The 22,818-nt window shown below is 40.8% G+C and overlaps 2 protein-coding genes across 3 annotated transcripts in view; one reads left to right on the top strand and one right to left on the bottom strand.

Annotated features, from left to right (window-relative positions):
- FZD3 (frizzled class receptor 3) overlaps positions 1-6,223 on the bottom strand; it is a 105,034-nt gene extending 98,811 nt beyond the window's left edge. Inside the window, exon 1 of the mRNA XM_043564994.1 lies at positions 6,066-6,223. The gene's annotated coding sequence lies outside the window, so the exon portion shown is untranslated. The remainder of the gene's footprint in view (positions 1-6,065) is intronic.
- Positions 6,224-9,236: 3,013 nt separating this feature from the next.
- Positions 9,237-22,818, top strand: part of FBXO16 (F-box protein 16) — a 55,197-nt gene continuing 41,615 nt past the window's right edge. The window contains exons 1-3 of one of the 2 annotated variants that reach the window (XM_043564964.1): positions 9,237-9,565; positions 14,200-14,334; positions 22,600-22,635. In XM_043564964.1, the coding sequence (XP_043420899.1) occupies positions 14,236-14,334; positions 22,600-22,635 (135 nt within the window). In that variant the 5' untranslated portion in view covers positions 9,237-9,565; positions 14,200-14,235. The remainder of the gene's footprint in view (positions 9,566-14,199; positions 14,335-22,599; positions 22,636-22,818) is intronic. The other variant, XM_043564973.1, reaches the window with a different exon arrangement.

Below are 22,818 nucleotides of genomic sequence, written 5' to 3'. Positions count from 1 at the left end.
ATATATATCCCATTTTTGTGAAAAAAAATGCACAGAATAAAACTATTTCAATTACTTAAAAAATAAAATAAATGCTCTGAGATTTTATGAAAGAATCTATGGTATATTACTCTGTATGAAATAATTAGCTCTGCTAAATCTATAAATGTGTACTGACTGGCTAACAAGAATAAACATTGGTGAATCACTGATTTATTGGCTGCTAATTGAGCAACAAGCCAGGAGACACTCTAATGCCCTACTGCAGGTAGAAAGAAAAGCAAAAGAGCAATGATCAATTTAGTTTGAGTAAAAACTGATTTTTGTTAAGTTTATTTATTTTGAGAGAGAGAAAGAGACAGACAGACAGACACAGAATCCCAAGCTGACTCCCTGCTGTCAGTGCAGAGCCCTATGCAGGGCTCGAATTCACGAAGCATGAGATGATGACCTGAGCTAAAATCAAGAGTTGGACACTTAACTGAGTCACCAGGGGCCCCAAAACTGTTTTTCAATATCTATTTTTTTAACATTTATTCATTTGAGACAGAGCGTGAGTGGGGGAGGGGCAGGGAGAGAGGGAAACACAGAATCCAAAATCCACACAGAATCCAGAGCTGACAGCTCAGAGCCCTATGTGGGGCCAGAACCCACAAACCGTGAGATCATGACCTGAGCCGAAGTCAGATGCTTAACCAACTAAGCCACCCAGGCAGCCACCTGATTTTCAATATTAAAAAAATCAGATGACCTATCAGCTGAATCAAATGGTATGCACATTTTAAAAGAACTCTTCAGGGGTGCCTGGGTGGCTCGGTTGCTTAAAGTGTCCAACTCTTGATTTCAGCTCAGGTCATGATCTCAGGGTTCATGGGATCAAGCCCCACATCGGGCTCTGCACTGACAGTGCAGAGCCTGCTTGGGATTCTCTCTCTCAAAATAAACAATCAAACACTAAGAAAAAAAACAAACAAAATAAAAGGGGGCACCTGGTGGCTTGGTCAGTTAAGTGTCCAACTTCAGCTCAGGTCATAATCTCATAGTTCGTGAGTTCAAGCCCCACATCAGGCTGTGCGCTGACAGCTCGGAGCCTGGAACCTGCTTCGGATTCTGTGTCTCCCTGTCTCTCTGCTTCCCCACCCCTGTTCCTGCTCTGTCTCTCTCAATATATTCAAAGTAAATATTTTAAAAAAATTTTTAATAAATAAAAGAACTTCTGATATATATTCCAAATCTCTCTTTAGTAACAATGAGATACTGCTTCTAAACAGGATTGCGTGGGTAACAAAAGTGATTTTTCCTAAGGTTTTCCTAAAGTACAACCTAGGAAAAAGTTGCAAGTTGAAGTTACAGATCTATAGAAAATAGAAAAGATCATGGACCCAAAGAGGTCCTGCCAATGTAACAGCAACTCTTAAACAAAGATTAACAGTCATTTTGGCATTCTTACTGATATTACATTGTTTACTATAGGAATCTGCAATATCTCAAATAAATAAAGGAACCTGCTAAGTTAACATAATTGGAGTAAACACCATCAGAGGCCAGGGCTCATCAGAAAGTGAGTGATATAGCAATAGCTGTTCATGCCCTACTTGTAGGAAAAGACACACACTCCTTTGCAGAGCAATGAAAGATGCTTGGAAAACTAAGTTACTTGATTATTGTTCCATTAGAAAACAAAAGGACTTGACACATCTAATTTTTATGAAAGTGTAACATCAGAAATCTGATCTTACCAGCTTTCCTTTGAATATTAATTTTAAAAGCCCTTAAAATAGGGGCACCTGGGTGGCTCAGTTGGTTAAGCTCCAACTTCAGCTCAGGTCATGATCTCACAGTTCGTGGTTTGAGCCCCGCATCAGGCTCTGTGCTGACAGCCTGGAGCCTGCTTCAGATTCTCTCTCTCTCTCTCTCTCTCTCTCTCTCTCTCTCTCTCTCTCTCTCTGTCCCTCCCCCACTCATGCTCTGTCTCTCTCTCTCTCTCTCAAATATAAACATTAAAAAATTTTAAAAATAAATAAAAAATAAAAGCCCTTAAAATAAAATAAGCCAAGTATCTGTCCTGAAAAACAGCAATAAAGGGGTAGGAGGGGCGCCTGGCATAGCTCAGCTGGTTGAGCATCTGACTCTTAATTTTGGCTCAGGTCATGATCCCAGAGTCATGGGATCAAGCCCTGTGTGTGGCTCCACACTGAGCTTAGAACCTGCTTAAGATATTCATTCTCATTCTCTCTCTCTCTCTCTCTCTCTCTCTCTCTCTCTCTCTCTCTCTCTCTCTCTCCCCCTCCCTCTCTCCCTCTCAAAATAAAAAAAGGGGAGGGGGGTAGGAGATGCAACTTTTAGGAGGCTGTTTTCAGGCTGGCTACAAAGCCAGACCCAAAAAACACAGGTGGGAAAAGCAGGATGCAGCAACTGAAGAGGAAAGCAGACTGAATCCAGAAATACTGACAAAGTAGGCCCTGAGGGCTGTCAAGAGGGTCCTGCAAAAGATTATGTTCAGTAATTCTATTTCAATTCACATTGTCTGTACAGAAAGTGATCCATTTCATCATTCTCAGTTCAGATTTAATTTTCTTGACACCTTATATGTATATACAACGTTTTGCATTTCCAATTCAGAAATACCATCCAAAGGTTGTCTCACACACAGGGGCTACAATGGGAACAGGAGGGATATTCTTTGTCTTCTTTCAGTTTCCCAAGAATGCACTGCAAGGACTAGCAATGACTATTTCTTGATAATGAAGTTCCTCCTCCAAGGAAAATTACTGTATTGTTAGAGAAAATATACAGCCAAAGCATATTTACTGTTCTAAGTGTTACTTTCCTTTTCCTAAAATCCGTATGTCCTTTGGCCATTTGTTTTCCACATCTTATTATCTAAAAAATAAATTCAGTCTCAAAATTTTGTTTCCTGGTTGCTGAGTTTATATAGTTTCATATTTAATTCAAGGGCCTCAATTCCTATTAATCTCAGAATGAGGATTTCTTTTCAGGTCTATTTCATCTAATTTTTAAAGTCCATCTGTGCCACAAATAACCTAATCATACAATGTGCTCAGTGATGACAGGATTTAAAAACCCAAACAGGAAAAACAAATACATTTAGGTTCAAAATCAAAATGAATGGTAGACATCAAAATACAGTCTAAAGAAAACGGAAAAGCTTTTACAACCAACTTGAAAACAAAATGGAAAGTTAAAGGTGCCTGCCTGGTTCAGTGGGTAGAGCATGTGACTCTTAATCTTGGAGTTGTGAATTCAAGCCCCACATTGGGTATAGAGATTTTTTTTTTTTTTTTTTTTTTTTTAAATCCAGGGGTACCTGGGTGGCTCAGATTAGGCATCGACTTCAGGTCAGGTCATGATCTCGTGTCTCATGAGTTCAAGCCCCATGTCAGGCTCTATGCCAACAGCTTGGAGCCTGCTTCGAATTCTGTGTCTCCCTCTCTGTCTCTCCCCTGCTCACACTCTGTCTCTCTCTCAAAAATAAAACAATTTAAAAATTTTTTTAAATCAAATCTTTAAAAAAAGTAAAAGTTAAAAGATGGCCAGATTCTGAACTAAAAAAAAAAAATCAGATTGCAATTCTAGCCCAGTTTCCTCTTCCAATTAAAATCTATTAATCAGAAAACTCTCTAATATCAAGCCCGATTTTTCCCTTAGCAAGGTTGTATGGTTTGTATGCTTTGGCTATAAAATTATTTCAGTAAGATAAAATTTAGAGACCAGGATTTCAGTTAAAACTTCTTTCCTGGCCAGTAAAGAGTTGTCACTTTTTTTCCCAAATCTATATTGAATAATTTCTTCAACATGTACTTTCCAAATCATTCTTTTTATTTGATTTATTGCTCTTTTATGTGGGCAGCTACAGCTTTAAGTAGCCATAGTTCTAGAGTTTTAGGGGTTAAAAATACCATAAAGACAACATCACCTCTGTGAAAAGTAAAGATGTACCACATGTCTCCTAAAGAAAATAAAATCAACAGCAGCCTAACATCAACAAATTAATATGCTCAGAATTACTTTTGAGTATACAATCTGATAGTTTTACTAACAAATATGAAATTTAAGATAGGTAGAGTTTCTCCTGAAGCCAAATGGGAAACAGAGGACTTATTATGAGTTAAACTCCTTTCTCCTTCTCTGATGGCAAAGCCTTCCACGCTGTACAATACAAAGGAAGAATGTGCACTTTATTAAGTTGCTCTCAACATTCCCTACTTCAAATATTTCAATCACGGAACTCCCAAGAAAAACCCACCTAAATAAATGCCCAAAGCACAAAATAAAGCTCAAAGGAATACAGCAGCTAAAATGGGGAAATGAATGATAGAGCTCACAGTCGTTTCTTCTATTAATGGGACACTCTTACAGATTTAGAAGAGGTGTAGAGGTAGAGAATATTAGTAAGTGGATGAGATTTAAAAAAAAAAAAAGTAGGAAAGGGAGGATGGTAGGTTTTATTATTTACTTACTCTACTAATAGTTTCAAAACATTTGGGGGGCTGAGGAGGAACATGTTATTTCACTAAATAAAAGGCAACAGGGTAAGAAAAGGGCTGCATCTTAATTAAATCTTGAGCTCCATCCTTCCAAGCCAGCCCAATTAAGCTTTCACACCTCTTTCCTACACTCCCTAATTCTGAATCTTTTTACCTTTTTGTGGTAGCTTGTGGCTTAGTAGTTCACGTAAATGCCTTGTTTTTTTTTTCCCCCTGGAGGAAAAAGATAGTACTGATTTGCTTAAAAGTATGTATGGAAAGCATCATCTTTCTTAATAACAGAATTAAGGATTTGTCTATTCCTTAGACTGTCAGCACACCACTGAAGACTAAAAGAGGCTGAAGAGGGAGGTAACATCCCTCATGTCAGTCAGGTCTTTGTTTCCTTGCTCTTGTGGTGTTGGCTCTGCAAAGTAACCCAATTCCCATAAATAAACATTACAGGTCTATCAAAGCTACTTTTATGAAATAAGATTTTAAGATACTTTTATTTTTTATAGCTGTTAGTCTGCTCTGCTGCTGCATCTGCCCAAATTTAGGGAACCAAAATTAAAAATTTCATTTTAATACAGGGCAAAAAATTGGATTTCTTTTATTGAGTAGATAACTTTCAATTTCAAATCTCTCCCGTGCCTAAATTGATGGCATGCGCTTTTGTTCTTTTAAAAAAAAAAAAAAAAAGGAAAGAAAGAAAAGAAAGAAGAAAAGCTTTCTCCTAGAGAGGAGCCGCCTAACTACAAGTCTCCTGAGATTTAACGAGCCTCTAGGAAGATGTTAAAATGTCTTGAAACGTTTTTACAGCACCTTTATTTGCGAGGCCGTCTATTAATTACCCAGCAGTACCCCCACGGCAAATGCACATTAGCATAAAAGAGGGCAGCTGGGGGAAGCGTTGGGGAGGGAGCGCAGACTTTGCAAACTGATGGGATGGAGGGGACAACTTTTAGGCACTGGAAAGAAGAGGTCGGCCCAATGCCAACACAACATCTAAACCTGAAGCAATTCTAACGTGGGTCTCCGGCCCGCCCCAGACGCCCAGGGCGCCAGAGCCCTGGATGCATTGTCCTCCCCCCGGCCGCCGCCGCGTCCTCCACCCACGCTCCGGCGAGCGGGGAGCGCCACACGCCCCCGCGGCGCCGACCTAGGGAGCGGGCGCCTATCGCGGACGCCCTCCTCCACTAAGGATTTGGGCAAGGGGGAGGCGGAAGAGGAGCCGCGGTCCACACTCGCACAGGTTGCCCAGCGCGGGCTTAGGACACAGAGGGTTAATAATCTCCCAGGCGTCTGCCCACCTCAGCCCTCACCCCAAACTCGGCTCCTCCGCACCCCCTCGGCCCGCCGTCGGTCCCAAGGAGCCCCTCCGACGCCCCGCCACAGCCTGGCGCCGAAGGCTTTTGTTTTGGCCGCGACGAGAATAACGATCCCTGAGGAGGAGGAGGTGCCGGAGCTGCTGGTGGCTCCTCAGCACAGGGTTAGGCAGAGGAGCGGGCAGCCGCGGCGGCACCTCCTCATTTCCCACACTCCCCGCGCCCTTTTCCAGCTAAGCGGGACTGGGGAACCGCTCGCCTCGTCGCTCACCTCACATCTCGGGGCCGGGCTCCAAGGGGGCTGTAGCGCCGGCCGGGGGCGGCCACGGGTCCCTCAGGTAAACGGAGCCAGCGAGGACCGCCGACGCGCGCGCCGCTTCGGAGCAACCGCGAGCTTTCGGGAGCGCCGGGGCGCGCGGCCCAGGGAGCGAGCGCGCGCGCGCACGCACGGCGCAGGCGCGCTGCGCACACTCGGCCGCACGCTCCCATTTTGAGACCCACTTGGAGGTGCCGGCTGGGAGCTCTTGGCCGGTCTCTGCCTCGTGTTTGGGTGACGCCTTGCGCTAGTTATCCCGCTCCGGCGGAGTGGTTTCGAGCTCTGGAAGCGTTTCTCTGAAATGCGCTCAGCCCTCTTTGCAAAGCCCTCCCTCCCCCGCTGAAAAAGCGTGGCGACTCTTTACCCAAACTGGGGATTCTGTTATTGCAAGACCACCAAAACCTGTTCTACGAGCGAGGGTGCTGACCTAGGGATCCGGGGTTGAAGGTGGTCAAGAGTAGGAATACAGGTGTTGAGGGTGGCACTGGGTGCAGATAGGAGTAGGCATCTGACCTGTTGCAGAGCTTCACGCTTAAACAACAGACTAGACAAGATACTTGCCTAGGAGCAGTTTATATCCCCTTTGCCAGCACCGTAGTGCACAGGTGGAGATTGGTAGCATTTCCCATCTTTTTCTACATAAGCCATTTCAGAGCTGAAAGAGTTCTTAAAGATCATCTAAACACAACCTCTCATTTTTCAGACGAGGAAAATAGCACTCAGAAGGGTTAAATGACATCCAAAGTCACGCAGCTTTTTAAGAAAAAGTCTGGATTCATTCAAGGCCAGGCAGTTCTTTTTTACTATACTGTTTTCCTTTTTGTCCCTTTTCAAGCTAGACTTAATAGGCATCATCTTGTTCTGTTGATAGCCATGGAACTTAAAGTATATCGATCCTGTTGCACAACAATGTGAATGTACTTGCCACTACTCAACTGTACATTTAAACAATGGCTAAAATGGTAAATTTGTGTTAAGTGTATTTTATCACAGTTTTTAAAAGGCACTGAATAAGTGTTAAATAAGTAATGAGTATTGAGCTTAGGCAGCCATAAATATAGTTTAACATCAGAAGGTGAGCTATGGGGGAAAGCAAAAATTAATATATGAAGCAACATTTTCAATTTTCATAGTAAATACTTGTGCAGTAACAGTTTTGGTTTTTTGTTTGTTTTTTAAAGTAATACTGATCCTCAGGCTGATTCTAAGCAAGACAGTGTGTCCTGTTGAGCCAACACTGGCTCTACTGAGGAGGAGTGAGGAGGCAAATAGTGTATGTGAAAATCTGTATGCGGTATGTACTTCCACATCCCTTGTCCCTGCAGAACCTCTGAAGATGTGCAGCTAGATGTACTTTTATGCAGTTTGCACACCATCCTGTGAAAACTGTGAGGCATAGGACATATCATAGCTCACATGGGAAGTGAGAGTGATGTAGAAATTATCACTGCATGTGTCAACATGATTAAATCTCAGAAATATAACATTGAAAAAAGTGAACTACAAGATATGTAAATTATGGTATCGCTTTAAAAACAGCCATATTGTTTGAGATCATGCATCTATAAAAAGCATAAAAACTGGAAAAGGAGGCTACACACCAATTTCATAGATGGTGGTTGCCTCTAGGCAAGCGGGGAGGGAAATAAGATCTGGAAAATGTACAAAAGGGGGCTTCAACAGTTAATCACACACATGAAACGAAAATGTTAATGTTTTTTAAATTTTTGGTGGGGATACAAGGGTGTTTCTATGTAGTCTCTACATTTTTCTTTATGTTTGAAGTAATGTTGAAGTATTTCAGACATTGAACTGATGTGCTCACTGTGAATATAGCCTGAATGTTGTCATTCAGAACAGAAGGTAAGGAGTGTCTTCAGTTAGATGATAAGGTGCCAGACAAGAGGAAGCCTAGAGAGTGCTGGTTGAGAGGATAGTCAAAAGGGAGCTTATTTTCACGTATAAGATTATTCAAATTAAACAGGGGTAACATGAGATGGTTTCTTTTATCCCATCTCTCTTTCATTCCATGTTGTAACCACCAATAGAAAGTCTTTAATGAGTGAGAACTTCGCAGAGAGACATAGCACTCAAACGGAATGTTGTTAAAACTGGTCTCTTGATGAACCCGTTTTGAAACCATAAATGTTAACTGGCAATGCTGCACATGGTAATTTAGTACTGCATCTACTACCTCCCCCGAGGTCTCCACCCCCCACCAAAGGCTTTGTTTACTCATTTATATACAACCTGATCATGTGGAAAAAACCACAAGGCTGGAATTCAAACAACCTGGGTTCTAATTTCAGTTTGGCCACTCACAGACCCTTTGTTAAGTCAAGGAAAGCAACAATCTCTATGAGCTTCACTCTCCTAAGCTGGAGGTATGCAAATGTTGCCGATTTCAAAACTACAAAACACAATACAAACATAGGTTTACATTTAAGTTGGAGGAGAATATATTCTTATCTATTTTAGGAATGTAAGGTAGTGAAGTTTTGGGGTTTTTTTGTTTTGTGTTTGTTTTTGGGATTTTTTGGTTGTTGTTTTTGCTTGCTGCCCATAGGAACTGCTTTATATTTATCATGGAGCTCCTTCTGAAATTTTGAATTTTTGGTTGTTTTCTAGCACTTGTTTATAAGTTCTATCACAACAGTTGTCAGTGTGGGCCTTATATTAGGTATTTACACATTGCATCTTCCAGTCTTCCTCATTTTTTTATCCTTGTGTTCTTACCCTGCCCTTTATTACGTGGTGGGTACTCAATAAATTTAATTAGACTGGATTGTAAAATTTTCTAAATTTGGAGTTATTCTTATTAAGCCATGCCATCTGCTGGTTCTCTGGTGTATCTGTCAGTCAGCCTGAATTCCTCTTGAAATTCAGGATGAAGCATTTGTGAATTTGTGTGTTGGGCAATTTTCCCGTATCCTCTCACTTCCTTTTGCAGGTGCTTTTCTTTAATTGAACCAGTCGCAAATTCTTTTTCCTCCTACCCTCTTTTACCTGTTGGCCACTCTTAAAACCTGGAAAAGTGGAGTTTGCATTTCGGAGCCTCGGAATGACCAGAGAAATATAATTGGGCATGCTCAGTTGGTTGTCCTGATTTGGAACACAAATATGTCTTGAGTGCTTGTCAATTCTGTTTGTTTCAGGATCAGATGCATTTTCCTCCCAGCATTATATTGGGAGATTGCAGCCCCTCCCAACCTCTTGCGCTCTTGCTTTTTAATTTTATCCGTGTGCCCAATTTTGGAGCCAGCCCTTCTGAATCTCTTGGCCAATCAAGAGACCACACATTGTTGCCTAAGAGACCCCGGATGCCAGCGAAAGGATTTATAGATGGTGATTGGACTACTGACTGGAAAGAAGGGTGGGGGCTGGACAGAGTCAAAGGAAAAGCTGCCATGGCAACACCAGAGCTTGAGGCTTGAAGAAGGAGATGAGCTAAAGAGGTGAGAGCAGTGGGCAGTGCATGAAAAAGATGGAGACTTTTTTGAGAGCTCCATTCTAAGATCCTCCTGGGCCTCTCACAAGCCTTGTTAGTGTTCCTGGGGATTACATTTCGCTCCGTTTCAGCTGCAGTTAAAGTACCAGATGCCTCGGACTTGCGAAATTAACAACAACAATTAATTATTTCTATACCTAGCAAACACTCGCTCTTTGTATTGCAGTATAGTTTTTGCCTTGTCTCTACCCAGTTGAATGAAAGATGAATTCGTATTTAAATCTGACTATACCTTGTTGGCTGATAATTTCCTGATACTATCTGAGATCTTCTTCTCTGATGATACTGCAGTGCACAATGAGTTGTGTGTTGGCAGAGAAACTCAATCTTATTCTCTGTGTATTCCAAATAAAAATCCGATAACCTTGAGTATAATTCCAGTGCTCAACTCATAATCTGAGTTTTATCCTACATTCCTATTAGTTTTCGTCTTTAAACTGCTTCCCCACTATTGTATTCATTCAGTTGATTTAACAAATATTTGAGTACCAATTATGTAGTACTGGGATTCAGATTCAGGTGAGCAATGTAAGAAAATGACATGAGCCAAGAAGCCTCAGAATTTTGTACTAGTTGTTTTGTACCAAAGTTCAGTGTGTCTGGGTGGATAGTGCATGGTGTGAGGGGCTGGGAGATGAGGCCGAAAAGGTCAATTGAGGTAAATTCTTAGTGGACCTAGACTTCCATGCTAAGGAGTCTGGTTATGCTGTAGCCCTCAGAGAGCGTCTGAAGGTTTTTGAGCTGAAAAGTGACACAATCAACTGGTCCTTCAAAAAATACTTCCATTAGTAGAATGGTGGTTACCAGAGGCTGGGGGATGGGGAAAATGGGGAAACATTGATCAAAGGGTACAAACTTTCAGTTATAAGATGAGTAAGTTCTGGAGATCTAATGTCCAGCATGGTGACTATAATTAATAATAATGTTTTATACTTGAAACCTACTGAGTAGATCTCAAGTGTTCTCACCACACACACACACACACACACACACACACACACAAATGGTAGCTATGGGAGATGATGGATGAATAATACTTTGTAATCATTTCACAATATATACATACACCAAAACATTAAGTTGTACATCTTAATTACATACAATTTTTATTTATAAAAAATAAAACAAAAAAGCAACCCTTTCTGACAGTAGATTGCATGGTATATTAAAGCGGAGACTCTTATCTTTGTACCCCCTAACTCAGGGCTAATGAGTCCTTAGTATAATTGAATAATGGTGACAGTGTGAAGAATGGCTCAGAAAATGGGATTGGAGATTTGTGACCACTGTAACTTTACCAGAGGACCCATCCTTGCTGTTGGACATGGAACTAGAACCATACCATACATTGGGGGTTAGGGCCAAAGACCCTCTATCTTCCTTTTTATTCAAAGAAAACTTAAAGGTCAGCATTCCAGGATAGCAATTAAGGTGGAAAGAGGTCACACACACACACACACACACACACACACACACACACACACACACCAGCAAGCTTTATATGTGTAAGGAGAGGAAGACAACTTGCTTTGTCTTGCTGAAAGAGTGGGGATAGTTATTTCTTGTGCATGTTATATACAAGTGTCTGTCATTGTAATAGTACTGAGTGTTTATACCATGAACATGTGTGTGCATGCAGATATGTATGCTGCCCATCTGGAATGGAAGGAGGAGGAAAAAAACACAAAAGGATAATGATGAAGGCAAGGGCAGGACAACCCTATTTGAATGCTTCAGCAGAACTGTATTACCAAGAGGGCTGTTTCTCCTGGCCAGACCTATCTCCTTAAAGCCAAGTTAATTGAAGAGAAGCTAATTTAAATAATTTCTAGCTGTTAGGCACCAGGAAAAAGAGAATAGCCAGTGCAGGGCCTTAGGGAGGCCCAAGAGAAGTTACTTTGCCCTAATTCAGAAATTGTACCTAGCTTGTTTCCTATACAAACTGGAAAGTTCTCAGCTTACAGCAGGAATTTTTCACCTGGGGTAAGCAAAATGTTATGTTCATGTGCATTTTTCTACAAAAAGGATTCCTAGCTGTTATTATATTCTCAAATATCTTTATGGCCCTCAAAAAAAAAGATTAAAAATAACAACTGGTTTAAAGAGAAAAAAGGTCAGACATAAATAAGAACAATACAAAAAGAAATATGTAATTTTTAACTGGGCGGATCTAGGCTGTGAGACCATGCTTTGTATCTATAATTTGCCCACTCATGTACTTTTATAGCTGCCAATTAATCATACTGTAATGAAATAATTTCCTATACCTTTTGCAATTTGGCTAAACATGTGTGACTCAGATAATTAGCTGTTATAGGTAGGGAAGAACGTGAGTGCTGATCTGGGTCCTCTTTATATCAGTGGTATGGTGGCAGTAGGCTACTGCCAAGAAGGAATTGTGTAATGATGACCTTGTGGTTTTAAAATATTGGCTTTCTCTTCAGCTATAACTCAACCCTAAGAGAATATTACCTGTCGAGTGAAAACCTCAAAGATTTCAGATCTAGCATTTGGGGGAGCCCCATATCAGCCGAAAAGTAATGTGTTTTTTTTTTAATTGTCCAAATTGTCCAGCCTTTGCTACCGTAGAATAATTTTTGGAGCCCATAAATCAGGCACGCAAGTCCTAGCTTCCTCGGTCACTACTGCTTTTTAATATGCAACCCATCTTTAAGGAAGGCAGAAGCAAACAGAAACACTGAGGATATATATTGAAACTACCATCAGTCTGCTCCAAATGGTTTCCACCTTAAAATATTTTGCTATGGCTCTCTAATGGGTTTCGAGACACCCTGTAAATGACAGGAAGTTCTAAGAAATGTTGCAAGGAAGCTACCACTTCTTGAGACCGCTCATCTGTCAGACACTCTGCTGGACCAGTTTAATCTTCAAAACAGTGGTTGATGGTAGATGCAGATAGATTAAATGCTCACATAGATTGGGGGTCCCTGTGTGGCTCATGCAGTTAAGCATCCAACTCTTAATATCTGCTCAAGTCATGATCTCATGGTTCATGAGTTCACGCCCCAAGTTGGGCTCTGCACTGACAGTGCAGACCCTGCTTGGGATCCTGTCTCTCCCTCTCTCTGCCCCTACCCTTCTCTCTCTGTCTCTCAAAATAAATAAATAAACATTTTTAATAAAATGCTCAGATAGATCGAATAGCTTGTAAAAAGTTATACAGCTAGTAGGTTTTAGAGCCAGGATCAAACTTGTATGAGGTAAAAAGTTTTGTAATTTTTTAATGTAAGCAAATGTAATATTTTCAATGAAGCAAATAAGTGAAAGAGGAAATCTATTGCAAGAATATCAGGTGGCTCACAAAATGGACAAGAAAAGACAGGGGGCTTCTGAGGGGTGAGGCAGTGGGAGCAAATTAACAGAACATCAGTGCTGTTGTGAACAACCCTTCAGTTGTTAGGTAAGGATGAACTAGCACCAGTCCAGCTGGACTAGCTTGGTCTTATGACCCCATCTTGCCTGGGAAAGGGGAAGCCACCTTGATGAACCAACCCAGCAGACTCTAAACAATGAGAAGAAAGTAATTCTTCATGGAAATTAAAGGGTTTGTTTTCTTTTTAATTTTTTTAATGTTTATTTATTTTTGATAGAGACAGAGCACGAGCAGGGGAGGAGCAGAGAGAGAGGGAGACACAGAATCCGAAACAGGCTCCAGGCTCCGAGCTGTCACCACAGAGCCCGACATGGGGCTCAAACTCATAAACCGTGAGATCATGACCTGAGCCGAAGCCGGACACTCAACCAACCGAGCCACCCAGGCACCCCTAAAGGGTTTTAATCAAATGAAGGCAGACATATACTGGGCATCTAAAAATAGCACATTTTCCAACCCAAATCTGTCCATCTCTAAAGGCTTGGCTTTGTCCATTACACCATTCTACTTTTTTTTTTTTTTTAATTTATTTTGAGAGAGGGAGAGAAAGTGCACATAAGCAGGGAGGGGCAGAGAGAGAGAATGAGAGAGAATCCCAAGCAGGCTCCACACTCAGTGCAGAACCTGACACAGGGCTTGATCCCACAACCCTGGGATCATGACCTGAGCCAAAAGCAAGAGTTGGACACTTAACTGACTGCACCACCTAGGTGCCCTTACACCATTCTACTTCTTAAATATGGTGTCAAGCTAGAACCCTTGTTACTTAGAGATCAGAAGGAGGAGAGGAAGAAAGACACAGGGGCAAAGATGGAGTGCTTTATACTGCACCATGATTTTATAAGTTAAAATACTTCTTTCCGGCAAATGGGGTATATTTTTACCTGGGAATGATTTTAAACAGACCTGATCTGATTTCTAGTTCCAGCAGTTCCTGCTTCTGTAAACTTTGGCAGGGTGTGTAACTTCGGTGAGCCTCATTTTCTTCATGTGTAAAATGGGCTAAAATCTACAACCTCACCAGATTGTCGTGAGCTTTAATTAAGCATGCATGTAAAGTGCTTGACATGTAAAATGATCCCAGTAAATGTTCTTCCCCCCATTTCCCTCTTTCAACATACTAAAAGATGGTATGGTATTAGTATTTTTCATATTCTGAAGATTATATGATTCATTTCTTCTGATAGGTATGGTTTTTCTTATGGAAAGTATTCAGTTATTTCATGATGGCATTTGCACCTCCAAAAAGCATAGATGGCCCCAAAATGCAGACAAAGATGAGTACCTGGACACCCCTAAACCATCAGCTTTTGAATGACCGGGTAAGTGACCAGAGCTATTTTATCAATGAATCCATGCCTTAAGGTTGGTGGGGGGGGGGGGAGTATAAAAATGTTAGTTATCAAAATATGAACAGGAATTGTTTAGGATTGTGTAATGGGTTAAAATAAAAGACAGATGTAGGATTTTTTCCAAAAGCTTTTATTGAGCTCTTGCTATATGGGCAAAGCTGGTTGTAGACAGAATCTTTGCCCATGATGAAAATGTCTTAGATTTGCGCTTTCCTCTACTGTCACTGCTCCTCTCTCTCTCATCCCAAGTGCCTTTTTTCTCCCATCACTGGTTCTCTGCTGGAATAGCCAGGAATGAGAGAGAAGAGGGTACTCTGTGAGGAGTTCCCCCAAAAGATTTTCTTGCTATAGTTGCGGTTACTGGATAATGGTGGACATTTAACCAAATAAATAAAATGAGTAAATCTCAACTGATGACTCACATTACTAGGCTTCTCCTAAAAAGTTTCTTTCTTACCTGCATTCTGGGGAAGCACGAGTAGAATACACCAAAGGATTGCAGAGATGGGAAGCTGAGTATCATGCTGGGGTGTGAGATTGGCCAGCCTCTGGGGATTTCCATTCCTGCTTCAGTTGGAGGCAGAATTTACCAACAGGCCTGTGAGCTCCTATTATCAATACCTATTCCAAGGACCACACCTCGTTGGCAGTAAAATACAATCAAAATCAATAAAACTGACTTCATTATCTTGCTCCTACACACCAGTTCCTCCTCCTGGTAAAAGGCATCACTTTACACCAAGTCACTCGAGCCAGAAATCATCCTTCTCCCTGCCAGCTCTGGGTTGGTTTTCCCCAATTTACAAGCTCATAACTTAGCCTGTTATTGATGGCATAGAAGACATTACTGTTTCATAGTAAAACACAAGATTCTTGGAGAGACAAAGAACTTCGTTACTCACAGTGCAGCAAGAAGCTGTAGCATCATGTTTGCATCGTTTCTTGCCCACCTTGTCCCACAAGAATGCTATAGAAGGCCCAGAAAAATACTACACACCATGGATTTGTAGCACAAACTCTTACTGAGGAACAGTAAACCCACTGCTTTTCTTTCTTTCTTTTTTTTTTTTTGATCCAAGTTAGTTAACATATAGTGTAATAATGATTTCAGGAATAGAATTTAGTGATTCATCACTTACATATAACATCCAGTGCTCATCCCAAGTGCCCTCCTTAATGCCCATCACCCATTTAGCCCATCCCCCCACCCAACACCCCACCAGCAACCCTTAGTTTGTTCTCTGTATTTAAGAGTCTCTTATGGGTTGTCTCCCTGTTTTTGTCTTATTTTTGCTTCCCTTCCCTTATGTTCATCTGTTTTGTTTCTTACGTTCCTTATATGAGTGAAATCATATGATATTTGTCTTTCTCTGACTTATCTCGCTTAGCATAATACACTCTCATTCCATCTATATTGTTGCAAATGGCAAGATTTCATTCTTTTTGATCACCAAGTAATATTCTGTTGTGTATGTATATACCACATCTTCTTTATTCATTTTTCAGTCAATGGACATTTGGGCTCTTTCCATACTTTGGCTATCATCGATAGCACTGCTATAAACATTGGGGTCATGTGCCCCTTTTAATCAGCATTTTTGTATCCTTTGGATAAATACCTAGTAGTGCAGTTGCTAGGTCAGAGGGTAGTTCTGTTTTTAATTTTTTGAGGAACCTCTATACTGTTTTCCAGAGTGGCTGTACTAGTTTGGAAGGAATCCATTGCTTTTGTAGTAAGCAGTAAGCAAGTCTGCTCTTGGTCCCAAAAGGAGACAGTACCTCATTACTCAAAGTTGCCTTGCTCCAAACATAACTTGGAGAAATGGCCCAAGGAAAGAGCAATGACTCTCAGTATTCCAACACATTTAGGAGTATGAGAGGGAGGCCCAGGGAGGTATGTCTTCCAGCACCCCCTCATTTCCATATCCAATTCATTTTCAAGTTCTAGGAGACTTCCTTTTCATCCAGGCCTCTCTCCATTATTCATCTATATGCCTCCAGCTTCATCTTGTCAGTTTACACTCTCATCACCCTTTGCCTGATGCAGTGCTGTAACCCCTAACTGGCTTCACTCCCTCTAGTCCTACCAGTCCATCTTCTGCACTGGCCCCAGGATGATTTTTCTAAAATAACAAACTAAAAAAATTAAAAGAAACATAAATAAAATTTTAAAGTAAAATACCAAGCTAATCCTATTATGTAAAACTGATAACACACCCTGCTCCAAAGAGTAAATTCCAAACCCCTACACATAGCATTGAGGATCTTTCTTAAGTTGACCTCAACCAACCTCTCAGTTCCTACCCCTGCCACTGCTTCCTCCCATCCTATGTCCAGGCTAACTAAGTGGCTTCCAGATGAGCCATTGTTGCCCCCTCTAAGCACTAACTCCAATACGATTTTCTCTGGAAAGCCTTCTCCTGCTTGCTTTTCTTTGCTCTCATCACTGTTTACCAACTTTCCCACTCAACTGCAATGTGTTGAGTTGAGATTCTGTCTTTTCTCTCTGTATTTCCAGTGCCTGATAACATTCCTGAAGCACAAAAGATGGAGTCAGAATTCAGTCATCCTCCCTGGGACCTCCTTCAACTGACTCTCTTGCCTTCTCGTCCCTAAATCCCTCCTTTCTTAGTCTGGATTTGACCCTTGCCCTCTAAACCTAACTGATGTGCTAATCACTCTGGCAAAGCAAGAGCTTCAGTCCTGACCCCTCCTGTTCAGTACTTTCCTGTTTCTACTCTTCTGGTGTGAAACCTGAGTGACTTTGGGAGACAGATAAGCAGCCAGCACAGCAATCAGAACAGTGAGAAATAAAAGGGAGAGAGACTGAAAAGGAAAAAGATTTTTAAAAAAGTGAGGAAAGAAGAATGAGACATAGAATAAAAGGAGGGACCAGGAGAAACAAAAGGAAGGCAGAGAATGAGAGAGAGAAATCCAGCCTTCATCTGGCCATGAACACAAGTCTATTGGGAGTATTTTTTATTCAGCTCAACAACTGTTTATTGAGCACCTGTTTGTAAATGTTCTTAACTTTCCAACAGTTTATATAACAGCTTCTCTGCTTTCCCCCCTAAAAGTTCAATGTTTAGATTTGAAATCTGTTTCCACGTAGAATTGTGAAGATTTTACACATATGTGAAAAAGTGACTTGAATTGAAATACATATTTGTTGGATGCCTTGATTTTCAGAAATTTTCTTTGAAAAATTGGAAGTCTTGATCGATTTAGCAGCTATGGAGAAAAAAAGTATCTTAGTTGCCTGATTGCCTGTTGCAGGTTGGTTTACTAGAGAAGCAGACTCTGGTATAGCATATAGAGCATCCACTGTGGAAGGCTTTCTGGATCAGCACTAAGGAAGGGAAAGGAGTAGAGGTAGGTGAGGGGAGAAAGGGAGGAGAAGGGAGAAAAGGTCGCAAGTTTGAGGCCTGGCACTGTAGCCACCAGCCTTTATACTTCCATACTGGAGTGCCTAGCTGGCTCAGTCAGTGGAGCATCCTACCCTTGATCTTAGGGTCATGAGTTGGAGTCCCACACTGGGTGTAGAAATCACATACAAACACTTCTACACCCACCATTCAGTAGATGCTAGCTGCCCCATGGAAGAGCCTGACCTTGGACAAAGCAGAGCTCTCAACCTCATGGTTAACAGCCAGCAGCACTCCCCAACAGGTGGAATAAACCCAGGGCAGTACATCACAGCAAGCATTACATTGTCTTATCTTGGTCTTTGAAAAGCTTTTGTCTAGAAATGATAATTTCTAGAGATAATATTTATTTTGTTCTTTAGAGCTCTCATTTTTTACCACAAATTACTTTTCGGTTTAGTTAGATTTTAGTTTGGAGTAGAATTATTTTTTTAAATCTTTGCATGTGTATATACACATATGTACCTATTTATATAAATGTGCATAGACACACACATAAAATTTGTATATGGGTATACCAAACTATTAATAGTCATTTCCCCCAAAGAGGTGGATGGCACTGGGGGAGGTGGTCCTGTAAAATGAAAGCTTTCATTTTTTGCTTTACATAGTGCAATAAAATTACAAATCTTAAAACAATTTTAAAATTATGTAAATAAAAATAAAGAACAGTAACTCTGTGAATTGGAAATTCTGGTTTCAGATCACCGATAATTTCCTGCATGACTTGAATAAGTCACTTACTTTCTCTGGGTTTTACCATCATCCTTTATAAAATGAGTATGTTCAAAAAAAATAAAAAATAAAATGAGTATGTTCGACCAGATTACCTTGGAGGTTGCTTCCAGATCTAACATTCTAACTGTGCAAAAGGTATTAAAAAACAGATACCAAGGATACAGCTGGCCAGAAGGTGTCCACACAATAATTTCAAGGAAAGAAAATCTTCTCTTTTTTTTTTAATGTTTATTTATTTTGAGAGATGGAGAAAGCATGAGCAGGGGAGGGGCAGAGAGAGAAAGGGAGAGAAACCCAAGCAGGCTCTACCCTGTCAGTGCAGAGCCCAGCACCGGGCTTGATCCCACAAACCATGAGTTCATGACCTGAGCCAAAACCAAAAATCAGACGCTTAACCCACTGAGCCATCCAGGTGCCCCTCTACACTTCTAAAACAGGGCATTTGTCATCAATGACCACTGTAATTTTGAGGTCCTGTTTTCTGTTTTTGTTTTAATTTTGTCTTTCTTCAATTCTGTAGTAAAATGTAAAAGACATAACTATTTCAGACTGAAACAGGATCATAGACTTTTTTTTAAGTTTTTATTTAAATTCCGGTTAGTTAACATACAGTGTAATATTAGTTTCAGGGGTACAATATAGTGATTCAACACTTTCATACAACACTTGGTGCTCATTGGGTCACGGGATTTTAACTTCACAGCAGACTTTAAGCAGAGAGATTGAATTCAAATTTGGGTGTCTAAAAAATAGCATGATCAGCATAGGCAAATGTAACAGATTTCAAATTAATTTAGGCATTATGATTTTTGAGAGGAAGAATGTTTTAAACATACACATTTCTTTGCCATCTAGTGTTTTTTTTTTTATTTTCTTTTTTTTTTTAAGTTCATTTAATTTATTTTTGAGAGAGAGAGAGAGTGCGAGCAAGCCAGGGGAGGGGCAGAGATAGAGAGGAGAGAGAGAATGCCAAACAGGTTCTGCACTGTCTGTGCAGAGCCCAATACGAGGCAAAGCTGAAACCAAGAGTCAGATGCCTAACAGACTGAGCTACCCAGGCGCTCCACCATCTAGCGTTGTTTTTTTTTTTTTTTAATTTTTTTTTTCAAACGTTTTATTTATTTTTGGGACAGAGAGAGACAGAGCATGAGCAGGGGAGGGTCAGAGAGAGAGGGAGACACAGAATCGGAAACAGGCTCCAGGCTCTGAGCCATCAGCCCAGAGCCTGACGCGGGGCTCGAACTCACGGACCGCGAGATCGTGACCTGGCTGAAGTCGGACGCTTAACCGACTGCGCCACCCAGGCGCCCCCATCTAGCGTTTTAATTGAAAGTAACCAACATTTCTTTTCAAGTACGGTTTACAAATGTAGTACAGTACATGTTAAAAGGGTGTTCTGAGAAAAACACCTAGTTGCCATCAATCAGTCATAATTTAGGAGCCCCTAAATGTCTTACTCCTACACTGTAATGATGTCACATGGTGAAATATGTAACTTCAGTGTCAACAGACTAAAATACAACCGTAGGATTTTGACTTAACAGCAGGCTCTGAGTAAACTGTGATATAAACAGACTGCAGTGTTCTGCGAGGAAAGAAGATCCATTTTAATATTTCTATTTTGAGTCAGTACTTTGTTTTCCAGCTCTTTAAGACGATGAACCTGATTGCAAATCTTGGGAATGAAGACTTGCTCCAAACCAGAGAGTATAAGATTCTGAGTCTGACCGAGGACCTGACAAATAGCATGTCCCAAATTATATTTCTTGCAAGGGTAGAACAAGAACCATATCTGAGCTTGTCTAGTGGTTTTCCTCTCCCCACTCATTCCCATCAGTTTCTACTTGGGTCTAGATGCCTTTGGTAAGAACTGGATTTGCTTGGACCCGCTTAGACTTGGTCATTGGCCCTCTAAAGACTATTGTTTTAGCCTGAGTGACACTCCCCACCTCCCACCCCATTCCTTTCCTCCTACCTTCTTGCTGACTCTTCTCTCCCCTTCAAGTCAGTGCCCCTTTGTTTCCAAATGCCCCGTATTGTCATTGGGCACCATGATGGTCATCTCATCCTTCTTTTGAAAGGAGGTTGTGGTCTTGGAATCTAACCTTTTCTTATTCCCACTGTAAGGCCCAAGTATGGGCAGCAGTGCATTGTGAAAATAGGGCTGGGAGTCAGGACAGGGGAGACCAAGGTTTAGTGAGGAACCCAGTACAGAGTTGAGCTGAACAGACAGACTGGAACCAGTGATTCTTAAAAAATTATAAATGTAATCCTTCAGGCCTCTGCTTGTCCTCTCTAACATAAGGAAATGAAAAGCTCTTAGGGATTCCTTTTAGCTCTAAAATTCTATGACTTTTGAAGCTTTTTTATTGTTGTTCAATCAGCAGATGCTCGTTGAGGGCCTGCCATGCAACCCATACAGATTATAGAGAAATCTGTAATCCACATGGGAACATAAAATGACTGGAAGCAACTAGACAGCCATAGCAAACCCTATAAACCCCAAGTGGAGTGTGGGCTGTAAGTGGAATATGAGTTGAGAGGAGCCAGATCCCTAGATATCAGAGAAGTGCTGGTGCTGGTGACTTGGATTGGGCGAGAGATGATTGACAGGCTTTGGTTAGATAGAAGGCGAGAGTCCAGGAAATATTTGAATCCAGATTTTTAAATCTTCTGTATTCTATAGGTTCTCTTCTGTTTTCATCTAGAAATCCTGAGTTTATCTGTTGCCATTATTTGAGAGTCCTAATAGCCCAGGTGACAGTTAACAGGGGGAAGGGGAGAAGGGCATTCTTTTTCTTCTTCTTTAATGTGCAAAAAGTGTTTACCTGCGATGTGTGAGATCTTCTGGCCAGGAGCAAAACCAATGTTTCACAGGCCATGAGGTTTCTGTTGGACTGATTATTTCAATTCTTATTTTCCTATGCCCTTTGAAACTAGAGTTTGAGAGTCTAAAAAAGGAAGGAAAGCATTATCTGTTAGAACATAAAACCAGCTCCTCACCCTCCTCCGCAAAAAGGGAAGAAATAGGCCTTAGCTTCTCTCCAAGGGGGAACATTCTTACAGGGCTGGAAAATCTAGGCAGTGCTAAGAGGAAGGGAGAAACATCAATCCCAATTTTGAAAGCTGCCAGTGGGGGTGTGTGTAGGAGTGAGAGAGACATTCATGTCTGCTCATGACTCTCCCTTGCTTCCTGTCTCCATAACACCCTCCTCTGCCACACATTCTCACATCAGTCTCCTTCCCTCATTCATTCTAATGCACACATGACTCCTGAAACCAATACTACACTGTATGTTAACTCATTTGAATTTAAATAAATTGATTAAATTTTAAAAAAAACAATACACACATGACTGATGCTCAGAAAAACACCTCTGTACTAATATATAAATCCATCCACATTGCACTGATACATCCATAAGGATATTCATTATCCAGCAAACACAAGTATCTGAGTATCTGTAATATGCTTTGCACTCTATACTGGAAATGTAAAAAATGGATCAGACGTGGTTTCTGTCCTAAATAGTCTATAATAACAAACCTATACAGATAAACACTGACTTGTATGTCCAGAGGTGTACATAAACACATTTCTAAGCCCACAGACATTTCAGTGCAGGTACACCCACTGAGGGGTGTACATACCAAGATATAAAAACAGAGCTGCTCATTCATAAATTTCACAGGTTCTCGTACGGTTGATATTTGGGGGAGGATCTCCATTTTCCTGTTTTTCCTTTATCAGGTCTTTCATCTCTTTTCAAATTCTAAAATTGATTTCACTTTACAATTCCATTCTTTTCTTATTTCTTGCCTTTAAAAAAAGGATTACTTTTTCTTTAAGATGAATTATTCCCCATGGATAAACTGAAAAAAATTATACCTTCCCCAAGTTAAAAATAACTAAAGTACCCTCTCAGGAATGAAATCTGTCTTTTTATACTCAGTTGGTACAGTCAAAAGACTGTCAATTTTTATTTATTGATACTTTAATGATGTCTTTCTTACAATGGGTATTTTGAACCATGAAATATAAAACCATTCCATTCTTTTTTATTTATTGCAGGTATTTGAAGAAAGAAGAGCTCTGCTTGGAAAATGGGTAACCATTCAAAATATAGTTACTTCAATGTTATGTTATGTCACATTATCATAGAGCCCAAAGAATTCAGTTTGAACATAAACATAACTGAACACTTATTGCCTGAGAAATTTAACTGGTACCATCTGTGTGAATCGGTTAGGTTCTACACTCATGAAGTAGGGTTCCATCTCTCACAAAACA

The sequence above is a fragment of the Prionailurus bengalensis genome, chromosome B1 (genome assembly GCF_016509475.1).
Source record: "Prionailurus bengalensis isolate Pbe53 chromosome B1, Fcat_Pben_1.1_paternal_pri, whole genome shotgun sequence".
In the NCBI taxonomy this organism is placed as follows: domain Eukaryota; kingdom Metazoa; phylum Chordata; class Mammalia; order Carnivora; family Felidae; genus Prionailurus; species Prionailurus bengalensis.
This window is presented reverse-complemented; position numbering and strand designations above follow the sequence as displayed.